This window comes from Cricetulus griseus, chromosome 3, assembly GCF_003668045.3.
Source record: "Cricetulus griseus strain 17A/GY chromosome 3, alternate assembly CriGri-PICRH-1.0, whole genome shotgun sequence".
Taxonomy (NCBI): domain Eukaryota; kingdom Metazoa; phylum Chordata; class Mammalia; order Rodentia; family Cricetidae; genus Cricetulus; species Cricetulus griseus.
In genome coordinates this window covers 211593363-211614562 of record NC_048596.1, presented here as the reverse complement: position 1 = coordinate 211614562, position 21200 = coordinate 211593363, and the positions used below count along the sequence as shown (strand labels likewise).

Here is a 21200-nt window from a genome sequence, read left to right as displayed (position 1 = left end):
AATAAAAGATTTGATGACTCAATTTGGTTCCAGAACATTTAGTTCACAATAAAACAGGAACTTTTATTTTCTTTTCATAAAGTCATCTTGTATGTCTAAGACAAAAATCCTTGTTTCCCCCTTTAACTTTTTTTAACATTTCCTGTGATAGCCTAAAGTCACAGGCTGACATGTTTTTGTTGGATTCTCAGCCAGAATTTTAGTTGAAATCAAATAATATTTGTGAAAGAAATTAAACATTTTCAAGCATCACACAAAGTGTCCTGATGCCCCGAATACCATCACATCAGCTGTTAAGATTAATTGTACTAATTATGGAAAGAATATGCATGTCCCTTCTAGCTAGTCATTTACTAATAATACAAAAGCAATAATTTGATACATAGGTACGGTTTTCATTCAAAAATCATAAAACACAGCACAATTTTAAAATTGCATGACTCAACCAACACTAATGTGTTGAACCAGTCATCAAGACCAAGGAGACAGCCTGTGTACACAAACTCCCTTCTAGGGGCTCAGTGTCCCTAGGTTGAAGCTCTTGGCATTGACTACTTCTGGTTGTGGATTTAAACCAATAACTGGGCTGCTCTGTTTTCTTATTTAGTAAAAGGAGGGGTGAGGTTTCTAATTTCTGAGTCACTTCCAACTTTCTAGTGTTTGTGATCTTATCACCAAAGCTGAGGAGTTTTTGGACTCTATACTTTGCTGGTAAATCATGTTATTGTATTGTCATGTCTGAGAAATTTTGCCTGAGAAGAGAGAACACAATTCCTTCTGTAGAACAGTCACAGTTTTACTCTTTCTCCCATCAGTTCCTTTTGCCTGGTATTATAAGTGGCCGTGCTTCACCTCACAGTGGCACAACAGAAGCTGTATCTTTCAGATGTGTTTTATTCAGGCAGCCAGCGATCTTAGCATAGATTCTTAATGTTCAGGAACATGCAGGCACACATGAATCTATAATATATACTATAAACTCTGAGCTGTAGTCTATATTTTTTATGTCTAGTCTTATGTATTTTGAGGTTTGGATGCTGTGATCTGATGTTTGGATTCTTCTATCTAGACTCTCCCTCCATCCACACGCATAACCCTACTTCTAAGATGGCCCCCAGAAGATGTACTTGTGATAAAAACAACACTACATTCTAAAGTTCACATGGATCTATAACCTAATGAATATTTCTACTTCCTCTGAGGAGCGCTCTTTCTTTCCATTTTTACTTATATTAACATTCATAAATATTTTAAGTGCTCACGAAGAAACAGCCTCAAGCTGATCTCCAAAGTCAATGTAATGAATGAGGTTGAGCCTACATAAATCCTTGCCTGCTTGGGTCTTAGTCTTGCATCACAGTATGCTGAGTGACCTTCTTGTGCTGGAAACCCAAGGCTTTTCCTCCATCTGTCCCCAGTCAGAGTCTTCACATTGCTGTAGACCAGATTTGATGTACTATTTCTATGATATATTTTAGCAACTTGGAAGTGTGTATAGTGTGCTTGCTGCAATCTTGAATGTTGGAAACATTGAATTCTCCTCTGTGGCAACTGAGTACCAGATGGACAAGAGCTACATCTGCAATCATGCAGCTCTGGAGAACTGTGAGTTGTATTGTCTTCCATTGAAAACTGCACTCTTTCTTATCTTATGCTGGGTCACATTTCAAACACTTGTATTCATGTAGATCCCATAAAGAATGCTTCAGACACGGCTCTATAAAAGTAAGATGTAAAAACCAGCTATCAAGCCAGGGATGGTGGCTCATGCCTTTAGTCCCAGTGCTTGGGAAGCAGAGACAGGTGGGTCTCTATGTTCAAGGACAACCTGGTTTACAGGACTACACAGAGAAACCCTGTCTTGAAGAGCTAAAAAAAAAAAAAAAAAAATCAGCTAAGAAAAATACATCTTTACACATGCAAATTGATTACTCTGAGCTGTATTTCCAGAGACCAAGCTTTTATGACTATGTCAGAAATTGGGTTTTAATATTAATAATATGCTATTGACCTGCCCAAAAAGGAATTAAAATTGTTTTTTGTGTTTAGAACCTCTATCAATTGTGTGTGTGTGTGTGTGTGTGTGTGTGTGTGTGTGTGTGTGTGTGTGTTTACTGCTCGAATTCCATTAACTCATTTACCATGGCTTAATTAATTTTCCATTTTCCATTCAAGAGACACACATCATTCTTGTTCCAGGCCAAGTTTTCTCTTAATAATGGAGCTTGGCAAAATGTCCCTAATAATTTAAGGCATACCACTTATTATCTCTAGAATATCTCCTGTTCTTTTATTTTTAATATTAGCATACACCCCATAATCTCTTATTTGTTGTGAATTTTATTCACAGCCTAGGGAATCATGATATTAATTTTTATGTATTCATCTCCCCTCATTTTACTTATTTAATTGGTACAGACCTGTCTCTAAGATACCTATTTTCTATATTGTGTGTGGCTTTGGAAGTAGTTTTGTAATAGAACTAGAGCAATTGTCTGAGGTTGACATAGTGATTGTCATTTACTGTGAGACAGCTAGGAAACTTGAATCCTCTCCAAACATCATATACCGAAAATGGATTCTTAAATTTTATTGCATTTATTTACTTATGCATTATATGGCAGGTATAAAGGTGAAAGGACGACTTGACTCTCTCCTTCCACTATGTAGGCCCCAGAGTCAAACGCAGGCCATCAGGCTTGGCATCAAACACCTTTACCCACTGAGCTTTCTAATTGGCTCCTCTAAAGAATTCTAAATACTGCAAATCTCAGTGTGAGAAAGTTAATGAAAGCACCAATGAAACACAATATGAGATGAGAAGAAGACCAAAAGCAAATTATCTTTTTTGAAAGTAGCTTTTAGCAGTAAAAATTAAAACTCTTTCATAATAAGAAACATGAATGAACATTTTGTGCAAATGGAAATGAGAGAAAATATTTGCAACATATGTAGCAAAACATCACCCTTCCTAAGTTTAAGAGCACTCTAAAATTGACTGGGAAAGGGTGAGTATGGAGGCAAGAAGGCAGTCCAGAAAATGAGGACCACTAGTCACAAAAATTTGGAGGAAAAAAAGTGTTCATCTTTATAAGCAATAATTAAATAGAAGAATTTCTTCCCATCAAACTGGCTACTTTAAAAATGTAGAACACCTTGCATCTATGAAATTGCATTGATCTTCTTGGTCTTTCACTGGCAATAACCATGCTGATAAGGAAAGAGATGAATCATGTTAACTTGGAAGGCAGAATTTCTGTAAGGACCATATATGGCTTCTTGCTTCTTCAGTGTGAAGAAATGGGTTAAGACAGAGGTCAGTAATCTTGCTCACAAATCAAAAACTAAGATGTCTAAGAGAAAATTCAAAATGTAGGGAGAAATTTAAATACAGTACCTGGTTTGAAGATTGAGCCTCTCTTTGTGCGGTAGGCTTAGCTAAAGATGCCTGTGGTAAGTGTGAGTGGGTGTCTCAGTGGTAGAGCACTGGCTCAACGTGCACAAAGCCCTGGGCTCAGCCCCCCTACAAAAAGAAAAAAGATGCTTGTCATATTAAAAAATGAATTTCCCTTCCTGAGTTTCAGTATCACTAATTGTAAATTCCTACACTATTTGGATAGCATTAAATATATGTTTGTCTGAGTATCATGTCTTAAGAAAATTTAGCACTTGGAATATGAAACATAAAAGAAAGCTTAACAAGAAGTACAAGAATGGCAAGTTCCTTCCCTGTAAGACATGTGCTGCCAAATGTCATTCAAATCCACTTGTTTGAGAACCCCCTCCAAAACCTAAGTAGCTTTCTAATTCATTCTTGCATTCTAGAGATAATTACATAATAATCATATCAAAATTCTACCAAAGCTATTCATTGTGCTTTCAAAATGTTTAGTGCGATTTGGTGAAATTGGTGTTGACTTCACATAAGTAACTGCGTGTCTATTCAGCTGTTTTCTTCTTTCAGACAGTTTGGTTTGTGCCATGTTGTACCATGTTTGGAGCAGCCAAAGTCTGGCTAGTGGAGGCAAGAAGAAAGTAATCCTGAAGAGGCAGGGAGACTAATGCTGAATGGTAGCTTATTTGGATACCATGAGGCAATCACATATCTATGTAATGTCAGGTGCTGCAGTTGAGTTTAGACATTTCTGTTTTCTGAAAATAGAGTCATTTTCACTGTTTTCTAACAATAATCTATTGGTTTTGCAGCAGCATCTTTGCTTTGCATTCAAGCAGATGAGTTACAGGAAGCTCTTACCTCCCACTGTGTGGTCACTAGAGGAGAAACAATTATCCGGCCCAACACAGTAGAAAAAGCTACTGATGTCCGAGATGCCATGTCTAAAACTTTATATGGACGCCTCTTTAGCTGGATAGTCAATTGTATTAACAGTTTGCTGAAACATGACACATCACCAAGGTAAGTGTTTTATACACCTATTTTCTGAAAATGTTAGGTGGTGTGTCTGTTTGGATTTGTGTAAATTCCTTTGAATAAGTTTCCGATTGGTTTATTTTAATTATCAAAGTTGTATTCCTATGGATATGCTTCATCTCCTAGCAGTGATCTACATCATCATTCCATGTAACTATGAAATGTCTTGATTGCTATAACAAAAAAAAAAAAACGGTAGCAATGTTAATAATCGTGGTAGAAAGTGACTTTAAGCCTGGCATCATATTATCAATTCAAATGTTCTCTTAATTAGACTGTACATCATGAAGTGTGCACCATTTTACATTTCTATAACATGTCAGTCCAGCAGGGTTTTTTTGTTTTTGTTTCGTGGGCTTTAATTAAACCATGACTATAAAACAAAACTTTCTTTTCATTTAGCTCTCACTGCAGTCTTACAGGAATAGGTGCTGTGACTTCCAGTGAAGTTTGATTCTGAAAAGCACAGGAACATAACAGATAATAGTCAATGGAGCCTACATATAGGCACCAACACCTTGTGTCTGTGGTTCTCCTGGAATATCATATTAGAAAGAAAGGGAATCACAGCCACCTTTGACTAGGTTTGCAGAGGTGAAAGTTCTCACATTCTATATGAAGGTTTTTTCCTACCTTGGGTCATAGGAATTTTAGAAATGTTACATGTAAAAAAGCAAGATGGCCATCTACATTAAGATGACCTTATCTTCATTTGTAACTGCTTACTAACTATAAAAGATCATCTTATGCATGCTTCACATACACAGTTCTTCACTAATTCCCACTAAAGCCCATCTGTATCATATTATACAGCTAGGTTGTCTAGATTACCCATTGTTGCCCCATGGTCTTAACTCCCTGGTTGTCACAATCTCAATCATCCCTGAATCTCCTCAATCCCTACTGAGCTGAGTCTCAGCTCATAATGCAGCTTGTGCAGAATGACTAAATATCAAAATGACTTTTGCTCATTAGTGGCCATCTCTATGATGTTAAGCATCTTACAAAAACTGGAAACATTCAGAAATGTTTTAACATTTGTATATAACACATAATGTCAACAAGATAATTAGAGCCATTGGCCTCCCTTTGCTAACTCTTGTCTGCATGTTTAGTTCTAGATGGTACCCAGAAAGGTGATGTGCTGAAAATCCCATTGTAGCATGTTTTCTAAATAATAATCATTCTTACATGAACCATAGCTAGCCAAGACTTGGAGTTATTTTAATTGTGGTTAGTTTTTTAAAAAACTGAACCAAGACCTGCTGTGACAGTTTAGTTTTGTTCTGTCAAAACAGCCACTAAGATTCCTCGTTTGAAGCAGTCTTGCTGTGTACATCAGGCTGGCCTAGAATTCAAGATTATCCTACCACAGCCTCCTGCAGTGGGGCTAGAGTTTTGGAAATCACAAGTTTCCACTCTAAGCTCTGAGTCAGTCACTTTCTGCAAATGTGGGAGAACACACAATTCTGGCTGCCAGACCCATGTCTTTAGCACACAACACCAAGCATTGCCTACACTAACGGGTAGAGCCAAAGGGAAGCCTTTGTAGGTTCATTTTAAAGTACACACAAAAATTACTTCAGTGTATCTATCTACTGAGAAAAGCAAAAATTTTAATCATAAAGCTCATTTTTAGTGAACAGAACTAGCAACATGTAATAGCAGAAAGAAATGTGCATCTGAGATAACTCATGTGTAAAATAATACTTAATTGTATTTCAAAATTCATTTGTTTCTCCCCCTTTGGGTTGGTTTTTGTTTGTTTTTTGAAACAGGATATCACTATGCATCCCAGACTTGACCTGTCAAGTCTTCTGCCTCAGCCTCCTAAGTGCTGACAACACAGGTGTGTGTCACCACAACTGGCTTAAAGATGAATCCCTACATAATTATATTTTTCTCTAGGTTGTCACTTGATCTGTATTTAAATATGAATAAGCAAATAAGTAAAAAAATACATAACTGTTCTTTGAGAATAATTAGGACATTTGTGGTAAGACATTGTAAATTAAAAAAAATGATTCACTGGTAAAGTTTTGGTTGTCTGTATGTTTGCAATACTCTGCATATGAGTCAGGTTGTTCTATGATATTTGACTCACACAGGGCTGTGACAGTGCTTATGCCCCATGGATGGACTTCTGTTTAGGTGTATAAGAACCTAAAGGGAGTGGGTTCTTTAGTAAGGAAAATACTGTTCTTTGCACATATTAAAATCAATTTCACCATAATTATCTTTGTTTTCTGCGGAGAGACTTGTTTATTAACTCAATCACCAGTGGGAATTCCAAGATGCTCTGCCTTGCATTGCCTCCTAAGAAAATGAGCACTGACTCAACAAACATCTTTAATTCTTCCAGTGGGGGTGAGGAGCTAAGCATCGGCATTCTTGATATATTTGGCTTTGAAAATTTCAAAAGAAATTCCTTCGAGCAGCTGTGCATTAACATTGCAAATGAACAGATCCAGTATTATTTTAATCAGCACGTGTTTGCATGGGAGCAGGTAAGTTGAAGTGCATAGTTACATAGGACCCCGGACCATACATTTCATGCCAAAACATTCAAAGACATGGAAAATATTTACTTTTCTCCGTGTCCATCGTAAAAATGCAAACAAACAAAAAACAGTGTGAATTTAGTGTGACCAGACAGGTGATGTTCTAAATCCTTCACTCAAAACCAGTGCCCTTTTCTTTAAAACTTAGCCACTTTGAGCCACTGCAAGCAAAGATATTTCCTTTGTGTCTACAAGTATTTATTTTCTTAGACTGTGTTGCTGGAATTCTGTTTGAAATTTCAATATTCATCTACAGTGCATTAAACTTCAAATCCTAGTATCCAGGCAACAGAATTCAAGATAATGGGCTTGATGCAAATGGCAAGAAGCAGTAATTTTGTCAAGCGCAATGTGTAATTTATGGTTCAGCTCCAACAATATTTCTCTTTAGAGAGAGCAGGGACTTCCTTGAATTTCATTTGGCATACTTTTATATTAAGACTATTTAAATTATTTTATTAAACCTAAAGGAACCATACTTACTATCAGTCCTCATGTCATTTGGCACCTTCAAATTATGTCACTTTGCTTTGTGTTTACTGATTAGAACTGATATTTTAATTAATGTAGATTGAAGGGGCATGGGCTTTTTATTTAAAAGGTTTAGAATTATTCAGACTTCATTTCAAAACTGCCGACTGAAAACAGTGCTCAGAGAAGAAAACCTGTCCATCTTGAGACTTCTTGGTCCAAGAAAAGGACACAAATTCAAGACTCTATCTTCATTTGTTTTGTTTTCCCTCCACTCTCCCCAGTCAGCTTCTGGTGGATATTCACTGTCTTGCTCTTCCTAACCCTCTCCAGGTCCCCTCTCCACTTCTCTCCATTGGTATCTCCCCAGTGCCCAGATACATCATTAAATCACCTTAGAATTAAGAGCAAAGAGAAGCCTTGAAGCCGTTCTGCACTGTCTCTGTGGCCAAGACCTTCACTCTATCACCCTCCTTGCCAAGCTCCAGGGAAGCATGTCCCACCTGCTTTCCATTATACCTCCCCACCACACACCTTAATATTCCTAATGCACTCATCTGTGTCAAGCACCCCTTCTACACTGAAATGACTCCATCCCTCCTCTTGGTATGACCTTTTTCAGCAGTCCATAAACTTCTATGTCCAAGATCATCTCATAATTATTGTAGTGTTTTCAGAGACTAACATATAACAAGTTTGTTTAAAAGCTTTTTATTTAAATTAAAAACATTCTTATTTTACATATCAATCCCAGTTCCCTCTCCCTCCCATCCTCCCACGCCCCTCAGCAAACCCCCATCCTACCTCCATCCACTCCCAAGGGATAATGAGGCCTCCTGTGGGGGATCATCAAAGTCTATCACATCATTTGGGGCAGGATGTAGGCCCTCCTCCATGTATCTAGCCTGAGAGAATATCCCTTCCCAGGGAATGGGCTCCCAAAGCCCATTTGTATACTAGGGATAAATACTGGTTCCACTACCAGAGAGTCCCCATAGATTGCCCAGGCCTCTCAACTGACACCCACATTCAGGGGGCCTGATTTTGTCTTATGCAGGTTCCCCAGCTGTCAGACTGGGGTCCATGAGCTCCAACTTGCTCAGGTCAGCAGTTTCTGTGGGTTTCCCCAGCATGAACTTGACCCCTTCTATGACACTGAACTCTAAACAATAGTTTGCTATGAAAGTTTTTTTCAGTTGAGCTCAATTTTAATTTTGTTGCAGTGTTTCATGGTACAGTATAGGAAAGTTAGTTTTAAAAGGTATTTTGAGTGTCATCCCCCCATTCCTTTTGTTATAAAACAGAATCAATGGACTGAAGTGTATTAGTTACATTTTCGTCACTGTGACCAAAATACCCAAGGGAGCAACTTATGGAGCAGAAGAGTGTTTTACATTATGGCTAACAGGAAACAGAAGGAGAGGGTAGAGTCTTGCTATAACCTTTGGAGAAATGCCCTTAGGACCCACTGTCTCCAACTAGGGCTGATTCCCTAAGTTCCCATTACCCCCCCCCAAAAAAAAGCACATCCAATTAGAGATCAAGCTTCAACACACAAGCCTTTGTAGACATTCTCAAACCATAACATGTAATAAAACATGTTTAGTGAAATATTTACAATGATATCCAAATTAGCTTCTCAAGTAGACAGTGTCACATTTCATGGAAAGTTGACATCCAGCTAATGAACCACTTGTCTTCCTTTCAGAACATGCCCCTGGCACCCTGGCACCCATGCTGCTTTTCTCCTCATAATCTACTTTTCTGTGGACATTGATTAAATATCTAAAGAGCTCTTAACAATCCATCCAGAGCACCCATAACTCATCCCTTTCTTTTGTATATCATCTAGGTATTCTATGATAACCCTGTTTCTCTAGTTTGTCCTGGATGTTTCTCAGCATAGGGCATTTCATAATATTTAGAGCTTTTATACTTCCCCAGCTCTAGAACAGATTTATGTACACACACACACACACACACACACACACAACACACACACCACACACTATATATATATATATATATATATATATATATATATATATATTGATTTTAAGAACATTTAAATCAATGCTATCTGAAAACAATAATGTGAAACAGTTCCATAGTCACCTAGATCCCCTCCCTGAAAATGGAAGATGATCAGCCAAGGAGAGTACTTGTACAATCTTTTTAAATGTGCTGCTGAAATCTTCCTAATGAGCTGCAGCTGAAAGTGCATGGTTTTCTCAATTTTATTAACCCTACATATGTAACACTCACTCTTGCCATCCCTGTTAAATTTCTGTAATAGACACACTGTTGACATTTTTATTTTCCAAAAGGCTCTTGGTTGATAGAGCCTAGGGCAGAAAAGACAGTATCTGATTTCCAATGAGAAGGCACTGTCCTACAAAAGCCCTCAATCTTGATTTCCACAGGAAATAGCCAAGGGTGTGTGTGTGTGTGTGTGTGTGTGTGTGTGTGTGTGTGTGTGTGTGTGTGTGTGTGTGTGTTGCAGTTTTCTTTCATGTGAAAAAGAACTCAACAAGAATCAAAGGGTGTTGGGAAGTCTGAGTGGTGTGTCATCGTGTTTGCCATGTTAGAAATGTGTGTCCATTGTCAAAGGTTCTCCATGCTGACATTGTCCTGGGTTTTGTTCTCTGACTTAACTTTGTACTGTTGTGTGCTCAGTGTGGTATAGAACATACATACAATGAATGAACCCTCCCTACTCATGTATATTTCAAACTGAGGGAAGACACACCAACCATATTTTAAATCAGAACAAATGCCACTATTCCTAAGAACCACTGGACACTCAGTACGGGTGCATTGTTTTAGAATAGTAAACACACACTCTGTGTCCATATGTACCTCTTAATACTTTGAATAATCTTTCTTCGTGCATTCAAGTAACACCTCTGACTAGCCATTGACAGGACTAAAGTTGGCTTTTAATGTAATGTGTATGTCTTTGTTTCTACACACAGGTCATTACATATATCTTTAATAAGCCCTTGTGGGTGAGAACTGAAAGCTGAATTGTTTTATAAGCAAGAAACTAAAGTACATATTGAAATAATAAATTAAAAATCACTGTTCTGGCTGCTCCTGCAGAAAGATATATAGATAACTTTGTCTCCAGCTGTTTGAGGCCTGAAGTGTTACACATTTCTAACGTAGACTTTGACTCATAATTTGTGCCACTTCAGAGAAATAAAAATGCACTTAATATGTAATGCCTACATTTCAAAGTTTTCAATACTGTAAAATAAAAGAAATCAATCATGAGATATAAAAAACTGTATAGGCAATTCAACACAAACCTTTTGTTATTTTACAGAGGGGTAACTTATTTTATATGCCCTAATTTCTTCCCTGTTAAAACTGCATGCATACTGATAATTTTTGTCTTATTTTAGCTTCCTAATTAATAAAAATAATTTTATAGGCTTTTGTTTTATTGGTTGGTTCATTTGGGTTGTTTTTTTTTAAGACAGTGTTTCTCTGTATAGCTATGGCTGTTCTGGAACTCTCTGTAGACCAGGCTGGCTTCTAACTTACAGAGATCCTTGCCTGCCTCTGCCTCCAGAGTGCTGGGATTAAAGGTGTGCACCACCATACCCAGCTAGGTATTTCATTTAATTATTAAGACAGTCAAATGCATTTAGAAGCTTCTGATAAACAAATCTTGTCTTTAAATGCTCCAACAAGGTTTGGTGATTGTTTGAGACCACATCCAAATAGACATTAAACTTTTTACCCAGTGAGTGTAAAGTTTATATCCAACCAAATCATTCTCTGAAACCACTGAGCAGCTCCTGGTGGGAGTCTCGTTCCCTGTCTCTGGCTTACACACAGCATTCCAGGCTCAAGGTATGCAGGGGAAAGGCTGGAGAACCATCCTTCATCCTATCACTCACATACATAGTCACATCCTTCCTGCATGAAACTGAGCTGGCACCCTCAATGTCAAGTGAGGATTTTTAGTGTTGTTTTGGTCATTTGATCTCATTTTAAGCTTCTAAAGTTTGTTATTTTGTTTTGGGTTTTGTCGTTTTAGTTTGGTTTCTTTTGGGTTTTCAAGTCAGGGTTTCTCTATGTAGCCTTTGTTGTCCTGGTATTCATGCTGTAGACCAGGCTGGCCTCGAACTCAGAAATCTACCTGCCTCTGCCTCCCAGGTGCTGGGATAAAAGGCATGAGCCACTACCGCCCAACAATTCTAAAGTTTTTAATGAAGGTAATTACAATGAAATGTACAATTAGCATAGGTCTGTATATTGCTGTGATTTTGTTTTTAATTAACATGCAAAGCAGTGAGTTTTATTATGGCTTTTTCATGCAAACTTTGTTTTTATTAATGCCCCACCCCCACTTCTCTCTTCCATTCCCTGCCCCTCCCTACACATCAAGCAGTCAGTGCCCTGTCCACTTTCATGTCAAATGTATATAGTTCACTCTCCTGCCTTCTTTAAAACCTCTTCTCCCCTCTTACTATTCCCTTTCTATGTTAGCCATATTATACATAAAAGTTAAAGAGCCGAGCCAGTGCATACTTTTGATCCCAGGAGGCAGAGGTGAGTGGATCTCTGAGTTTGAGGCCAGCCTGATCTATGGAGTGAATTCTAGGACAGCCAGAGCTACACAGAGAAACCCTGTCTTGAACCCCATCCCCAAACAAAAAAAAATAAACATTAGAATTCTCATGTGAGAGAAAACATTTAACATTTGTCTCTGAGTCGGGCTTATTTTACTTAACGTGTTTCCAAATCTACCCAATTTCCTTTAAATTTCATGATTTCATTTTTCTTCATGGATACATAAAATTCTACTGTGTTTATGTACCATAATTTTGTCCATCAATGAGCATCTAGACTGGTTCCATTCCATTGCTGTTGTGAATAGTACAACAGCAAACATGGATTACAAGCCTCTCTGTGGTCTGATATAGGGTGGTACAACTAGGTCATAAGACAGCTCTGCTTTTGCTCTTTTGAGGAACCTCCATGCTGATTTCCAAGTCTGGTTGAACAGTTTACACTCCCACCAACAGCAACTATGGGTTCCTCTTTCCCCACATCCTTGCCAGTATTTGTTGTCTCTTCTCCTTCTCCTCCTCCTCCTCCTCTTCCTCCTCCTCTTCCTCCTCCTTCTTCTTCTGTCCTTTCCTTTTCTTTTTCCTGATGATAGCCATTTTGACTAGGGTCAGATAGAATCTCAATGTAGTTTTTAATTTGCATTTCTCTAATGGCTGTGAGTATGAAACACTTTTTTAAATGTTGATTGGCCATTTGTGTTTCTTGTATTGAAAACTCTCCGGTTTGTTAGCCCATTTATTGATTGACAGTTGGAGCTTCAGAAGTTTAACTTTTCCCTATAATCTGGATATTAACTTTGAGTCTGAACTAAAGCTGGCAAAGCTTCTATTGGCTGTCTCATCGCTCTACTCATAGCTTGCTGTGCAGACTCCTCTAAATTTTGTGCACTCTCATTTATCAGTTCTTGGGATTATTTCCTGAGCTACTGGAGTCCTTTTCAGGAAATTTTGCCAAATCCTGCATGTTTGCACTGTTTTCCCTGTGATTTACTCTAGCGGTTTCAATGTTCCAAGTTTTAAATTAAGGCCTTTGATCCATTTTGAATTGATTTTTTGCACAGGATGAGAGATATGAATCTAATTTCAGTCTTCTGTAGCTGGATATCCACTTTTTTGTCAGCATCGGCAATTGAATGAGCCATTGTATTTCCAGTGTGTAATTTGAAACCTTTCTCAGAAGATAAGAGGGCATAGCTGTGTGTGCTGCTTTCCGGGTCTATTAATTTCTGTAGATGTATATGTCTGCTTTGTGTCAGTGCTGTGCTTCCCTGTCACTGTGGCATTGAAGTATAATTTAAAGCCAGATATTTTATTTCCAGCAGTGAGGTTTATGGTTCTTGTTTGTCTGTTTTATTTTGTTTTTCCTGCTTGGGATTGCTGTAACTATCTTTTCTATTTCCATATGAATTTTTTAAATATTTTTCTGTTCTGTGAAGAATGTCACTGGAATTTTGATGGTATTTTGTTGAATCTCCAGATTGCTTTTGGCAACGCTGCCATTTCCACATTATTGATTTTGCCCAATCCATAAACAACGGAGGCTTTTTCTTTGTCTAGTGTCTTCTTCTGCCTATTTTTTTCAGTGTCTGAAGTCTTCCATCTTCTTCTGTAGGTTTATTCCTGGGTATTTTAACTTCTTAGTGCATATTTCTTTCTTGGCAAGTTTGTTGTTGCTATATCAAAAAAGCTACTGGTTCTTATATATTGATTTTTGCAACCTGCAGCTTTATTTAAATGTTCATCAGATCTGACAGTTTTCTGGTAGGGCCTGGGAATGATGGTAGAATGTTTGTCTTTCATGCACCAAGATCTGGGTTCAAGCCTCACCATTGTAAAAACCAGGTAATCAGTAGATTACGTGATGGTAATCTACTACAGTCTGCTCTCCCTACAAGCCTCATCCAGTTTCATTTGCTATCAGCATCCCAGACATTCTCTTTATTGCTCTTGGGGATGCTCCTATGAGCAGTTCACTGGCAGTTTCAGCCAATGCTAGTCAAAGCATTGTGGACCTACTTGCTGGTTTTTCTGCCTGGGATATTACAATATAGTATCAACAAACAGGTAGTGGAATACTTTTGTGTGAAACCCTTTGTTTCTTGTTATAAATGTAACCTGTTTGTGCCACCACTACCATAGCATATCTTGCAGGTAGTACACCATTGTACATAAAAGGTTTGTGGATGGCTTGGTGTTTACATTTCTCTTTTGACAGTATGCAGAGTACCTTCCTGTACAAAGACACTAGAACATGGGGTGAAGATTCTATGTAGGCAACAGCTCAACATCTTCATGTTCAATGAGTTATGAAGAGGTTGTTTTCAGCAATAGAGCCTTGTTAGGTCTCTGTCTTCCCCCAATGTTTGGCTATTTCATTTGGATCACCTTCATATATGTATGTTTTAGGAGGTTTTTTACTATATTAGGTTTCCATAATACCCCTCCATTTACCTTTAATTTTAACTGACTCTCCCCATATTCTTTCCCATTACCTGCTTCCCATTCCCACTTGGTCCACCTATTCCACCTCCCCATATATCTATAAATATCTATTCTATTCCCTTTTCCTAATGAGATCTATCTGTTCCCTCTAGTCCCTTACTCTATACCAACTACATATACACAAATACATACCATATTTGTCTTTCTAGGTCCAGGATATCTCATTCATGATGATTTTTTTCCTAGTTCCATACATTTGCCTGCAACTTTCATGATGTCATTTTTTCAATTTTTATTTAAATTAGAAACAAGCTTCTTTTACCTGTCAATCTCAGTTCCCTCTCCCTCCCCTCCTCCCCTGCCCCCACTGACCTCCTGTCCCAACCCCTTTCTGCTCCCCAGGGAGGGTGAGGCCTTCCATAGGGGATCTTCAAAGTCTGTCATATCATTTGGAGCAGGGGCTAGACCCTCCCCAGTGTGTCTAGGATGAAAGAGTATCCCTGTATGTAGAGAGGGCTCCCAAAATCCATTTGTGTACTAGGGTAAATACTGATCCACTACCAGTGGCCCCATAGATTATCCAGACACATGATGTCATTTTTTTAATGGCTGAATAATAATACTCCACCATATGAATGCACCACAGTTTATTTATCCATTCTTTTGTTGAGGAGCACCTATATTGTTTCCAATTTCTGTTATGAATAGAACAGCAGTGAACAATTAACCGATGGAAGTTAATTGTCTCATGGTTCTAGAGGCTGAAGGTCTGAGATGAAAGTGTTGATGGAATTGGTTTCTCCCAAGCCTCTCTCCAGAGTCACGATGTCTGTCATGCCCATGTGTCCTCACAGGGGCCTCTTCTGTGCATGTGAATCAAAATGTCTCTTATGTTGCTTAGAAGTACAGCAGTCACACTGGATTGGAGCGGGACCTCATTTACAAAGTGCCTTCTTAAAGTCTTATCTCTAAATGCAATCACATTGGATGCTAGGGCCTGAACATGTGAACGGAGCTTGTGTGGGAGTCCACACACATGTAATGTTTACTATGTAATAGTCTTTCTAGATACAGAGGTAAATAACAGAAAGCTTCTGTTCTCACGGAATTTTCATTACAGTGAGAGACATGGAAAATAGTAAATACAAATACTAGGAACACTATAAAGATAATTCAAAGTGCGATAAGGGTACACAAAGAGTGACCAGTTGGTGAACAGAATTTGCTAATTTAGTCTGGGAGATTGGGGGATGGTCTCGAAGATGAGGTGAAACCAAAAAGAAAACAGGTGACCTTTACCATGTTACTAACCTGTGCTGAGGAAGCTATGCTTAAATTTGCACCTGCCTTAGAAGCTATGTGGAAGTCTGTGCCTCTATCAAAATATGGCACAATCCTTCCATGCTACTGTGTGAATCAGAGAGCTCAGTGGCATTATTCTAGATCTCCCTGGGGAAGGAGATGATACTTTTAGCATTAAGTACTTCAGCTCCATGGGGCTATGGCCTCTAAGATGCTCCTCATATGGGCCCACTCAAAATGCGATGAAAAACAGAACTTGAAGAACCTTCAAACCTTCTGATTTCTCTTGCCTTGTTAATAAGTAGTTAAATTATTTTCAACCTCCATTTTTTCATTTTCATATTTGCATTTTTAACATTTTTACGATTTCTTTGAGAATTCCATACTATGTATTCTGTTCTTATCCCTGCCCCAAGCTTCCACTTCAGTCCTCTCAGGCTTTATATCTGGTGCATTCATGTGTGACCAATGAGCTCCAATTCATGCTGCCCGTGTACCTCTAGATGTGAGAGTACAGAACTTGGTTGATCTACCAGGAGCCACACCCTTAAAGAAAACTGACTTTTCTTCTATCAGAAGTCACCAACTGTACATAGCTCTTCAGTTAGGAGTGGGTGGGGACTCATGAACTCCTCCATGTCACATGCTAAAATGTTAACCGGTTTGATCTTGTGCAAGTTTTGTGCAGGCAAACACAACTGCTCGGAGTTCTTTTGTTTTGTTTTGTTTTGTTTTGTTTTTTCGAGACAGGGTTTCTCTGAGTAGCTTTGGAGCCTATCCTGGCACTTGCTCTGGAGACCAGGCTGGCCTCAAACTCACAGAGATCCGCCTGCCTCTGCCTCCTGAGTGCTGGGATTAAAGGCGTGCGCCACCAACGCCCGGCCTGAGTTCTTAAGCACAGTGGTCCTGTCATATCCAGAAGACACTGTTACCCTCTCATCCTCCCTGACCTCTGGCTCTTACAGTCTTTCCTCCCCCTCTTCCATGGTGGTCCCTGTGGCTTAGGGAGCACCTCCCAGCTTTCTGAAGGGAATTCAGAGAGTGAGAGCAGAACAGGGGTGCATAGTCTCAACACTTCAGCTTAGTGCTATTTACAGTTCTTCTCACCATCTTCTTTAAGTGAACCAAGAACTAAGGATGATGAGCTTCATGTGTCCACGTATGCTTAAGATGCAGTGTGCAGCTTTGAGTGTGCTTGTTTTACTATAAGTGCTTTATAAGCCCTAATTGCAACTATAGTATTTTTTTTCACTATGGTTTATCTGGAATCCGTAATAACAAAGGTACTTAAAGGAAGCCATTGTCTTCCAAATTACTCTTCTCTGCACTGTGTGACCTGCCACAGAAATGGGCAATGGATTTTGACACCAACAAATAGAAATGACAGTTGCATCAGTTGAGACCTTAACCCCATAGACTTTCTATATAAAACATACAAAATTCTTTTGAACTTTGCAGCTGTGATTTAAGCTATTATATGCTGTCAGCATAATGTGTCTAACAGTAAAAGGATTCTAGGCTTATAGACTTCTCCCAAGGTTACCTTCAAAAATAAGAGCTGTGAAACTTCAAGAAATTGTTTTCATTTTTAATGCTAGGTAAACTATTTTTGAGCTTTTTGCTTTTTTGGGACTTAGGTTTTGTCTTATTTTAAACATATATGTTGGACTGGGAATATTCAAAACACACCATGCTTCTGCAGTAATTGTCATTGGCTCGTGGTTATTCGTGGTTATTTCATACATCTTATAATACACTAGCAAACAAACTATTATCAGCGTACCACATATTTTTATGTTGTGAGTTGGTTTAATAGATGAGAAGGGAAGTTCTTAGAGAGTCAGAAAATTCCAATGGATTGTGTGGCTGAGCATAGAAATGGGCCTGTGTGTCCTTGATTCTAAACCTATAGATTATTCCCATTGCCTACTGCAATCCACCCCACTAGCAATGTCAGTATCTGAAACCATTACTGAACAGTGTATGAGTGTTCTTGAGAGAGACAATGGGAAAAGGATGACCCTTAGATCTGCTTCAGTCATGTTGTGCAAATTCTGGGACACAGCCATACCACTTTCCATTAACAACGTAGTCCTCTGTAATTCTGAGAGACTGACAATCCTTTTACTAGTCTCCTGATTATAATCAGTGCTGATTTTAACAAGCTAGCAATTCTGCAAAGAGAGAAACAAAATGATACACTCTGTTTAAGGCAATGTCACAGTTAGCAATTTATTATAATATATGTAAAGTGGAAATCTGTGTAATTGCTATCTACCTATACATTATTTGCAGTTTTAAGTGATTTTTTTCTGTTTGACTCATAACCTATTATAGAATGAGTATCTAAATGAAGATGTGGATGCTAGAGTTATTGAATATGAAGACAACCGGCCCCTCTTAGACATGTTTCTACAGAAGCCAATGGGCTTGTTGTCCCTGCTTGATGAGGAAAGTAGATTCCCCAAGGCCACTGACCAGACTCTCATAGGTGAGTTTGAAATCTGCTGTGACTGTATGGATTTGTGAAGGTCCCAGGAAAGTGCAATAGTTTTGAATGGTTTTAAATGACTTAGGATAAAAAGCTGTCACAAAGCCCACAGTATCTGATTTTCAAGAAGTGATTTTTGGACCTAATGCCTAGACCAGTGAGTGTTTACAGTAGGGTAAAATTCATAGTGATGAATTAAATAAGATTGGGGATTAGATTTTTGCTTCCTTAGTGATAGAATCTCAAATGCTGAATCTGGATTATAAATCGCCATAAAAAATTATCTAACCCCAAGTCAGAAATTGGTGGACAGAACAGAAAGACAGCTTTAGAATGTGGAAGGAAATAGTGAGCAGAAAGAAAAAAATTCAGATATATATATATATATATATATATATATATATATATAGAGAGAGAGAGAGAGAGAGAGAGAGAATACCTGTAGGGGTGTGGGTTGCCTACCTGTACAAAACACGTTGAAGCCATAGGTCAACTTCAGATGTGTCCCTCTACCACTCTCTGTCTTAGCTTTAGAGACAGGGTTTCTCATTGAACCCGAAGCTCACTGTTTCAGCTATCCTGGCTGACTAGCAAGCCTCTAGACCCATCTGTCCCCACCTATGGTCCCAGTGCTGACTACAGGCATGTACCCTACGAGCTTTTATGAGGGCTCTGGGAAACAGATCTCAGGTCCTTAGTACTTTACCCACTGGGCCATCACCCCAGCCCCTACAACAAAGAAAGAAAATTTTATTTTGATATATCTAATTTATGCAGATTTGAGGCGTTAGTGATAAATTTATGACTATCAAAGCAAAACTGTCACAGGCTGGGAACATAGCTCAGCAGGTAAAAGGTGTACTTGTTTAGAGTAAAGCAGAGTCCTTGAGGAATAAAACTCATAGGGTGAACATACATAACAAAAAGGGGTGCATTAGATTGACTTGTGTGGTACATCTGAGTAGTTCAGCAGAGACTGACTGCATGCTGGAGAGGCCGGGGACCTGAAAGCTGATCAGTCCACTAGGCTGGCTGCCTCAGCAGCCCTAGTCTAGCAGTAACACTGCTAGAGAGCCATGCTGGGAGGCCAAAGAAGCTATTCTGGTGTCCCAGAGGAGGACAGTAGCAACAGCAAGGGGAGAAACAGCTCAGGAGCAAGAACTGAAGGAAAACATATACAGCCAGCTTTTTCCTCAGACCTTTTTATATCTGGCCACAGACAGAAGGTCCTGCCCACTCTGCGGGAGGGTCTTCTCCCCTAAATTTATCCTTCCAGGAAATATTCCCACAGACCTGTCTCTTAGCTGATTCCAGATCCAATAAAGTTGGCAATTAAGATTAAACTTCACAACCAGCATGGGAAAAAACCTGGGTTTGATGGCTAATATTTTATAAAATGGGTTTGGTGGTGCATGCTGCTATTCCCAGCTGTCAGGAGGTAGAGACTAAAGGATCTACCAAGATTATCCTTGGCTACATAGCAAGGGATGCATGAGACCCTATCTCAGAAAGGAAGTGGTTAAAATGAGAATGTCCAATTTAAAATAGAAAAACAAAAAGACTTTTGAATAAGTAACTGAAAAAGTCATTATTCCCTGCTCATGGAGGTATTTAAACATACAAGTAAGCACTTAAAGAAAGTATAGATTCATATTTCCTTCCTCATTTACTTTTGGTAAGCATGGTATTGCTTATTCCTGACATGGGTTATTTTGTCCCCTGGACACCAGACAAAAAGGAGAAAGTCTTAATGTCATGGGGGAAATAATTTCACAGCAGGTGCTTGAAGTGTTAAAATGTTCGTAGAAATCGAATGGCCTTTCTGAACCCATTGTGTTTGTATAATCAAATAGATAGGAAAGCTATGCCACCAGGGTTTTAGGGTTAGAGCCTGGAATCACAATATGGCCTTCACTCTGGGAGCATGAGCAATACCCAGAGCTAGTGAAGTCTTGACTTCCTCCCCAGACCTACCAAGCCTGATGCCCTCACAGGGTGAGGTCCAATAGCCTAATAACCAGCACCTCCACAGGTGCAGCTCAGCCCAATGGCCTACACCTCCACAGATGCTCCAGGGAATTCTGATCTATTCTGACATTTGAGACCTGCTCTAAAGTAAGATGCAGTGGTGAACACTTGACTGCGAATTTTTCTTTGTCATTCCAAATCTTTGTGACTTCACTATATATTTAAATATCTCCGTTCCACGAGCATTGTATGGGAAAAATAACTTCTGACTATCACTTTTACTTGATCTCCTGTATGCTTAACATTGGAGTTCAATTTTCTTCTACAGAGAAGTTTGAAGACAACCTGAAATCACAGTACTTCTGGAGACCCAAAAGAATGGAGCTCAGTTTTGGCATCCATCACTATGCAGGAAAAGTAAGAACTCATGGGAATTATGACTAACTCTTCAGTCTTCTATGAATGAAGTGTAGTAAAAGGGCCCAGACTGTTGGGGAATAGCTGCAATGGTGTGGCCCTGTCATGCTTCTATCTGGTCCTGGTTCTTCTGTCTGCCTGTCTTTCTGGTCATCTAGGCTGTCTGCAATGACCATCTGGCAGTGGTCACCTGTATTTTACTTTTTAAAAGAGTACTTAGGGCATTTTCCAGAGCTGTTTCTTACTTTTTGTCTAAGAAGGAGAGGCAGTCTCTCCCTCTTTTCCCCTCTTCTCTCTCTCTTTCTCTCTCTCTCTTTTTCTCTCTCTTTCTCTCTCTCTCTCTCTCTCTCTCTCTCTCTCTCTCTCTCTCTCTCTCTCTCTCTCTCTCTTTCAGCCAATGCCCCTCCCTGCTCCAAATGAAGGAGAAATTGCTAAGAGAAATAGACATCTAGCAGACCTGCTCCAGATGTGTAGAGCTAACACATCTCAAATTTAAAGAAGCATTCATACATTGGTTGAAACACACCTGCACA

The 21200-nt window shown here is 38.9% G+C and overlaps 1 protein-coding gene across 2 annotated transcripts in view; it reads left to right on the top strand.

The window, feature by feature from the left end:
• The window catches only part of LOC100757928 (myosin-IIIa), a 156434-nt gene that overhangs the window by 90103 nt on the left and 45131 nt on the right, over window positions 1-21200 (top strand). For both annotated transcript variants that reach the window (XM_027405344.2, XM_027405345.2), the window contains exons 16-20: window positions 1479-1605; window positions 4207-4417; window positions 6795-6939; window positions 18129-18282; window positions 20579-20667. In XM_027405344.2, the coding sequence (XP_027261145.1) occupies window positions 1479-1605; window positions 4207-4417; window positions 6795-6939; window positions 18129-18282; window positions 20579-20667 (726 nt within the window). The remainder of the gene's footprint in view (window positions 1-1478; window positions 1606-4206; window positions 4418-6794; window positions 6940-18128; window positions 18283-20578; window positions 20668-21200) is intronic.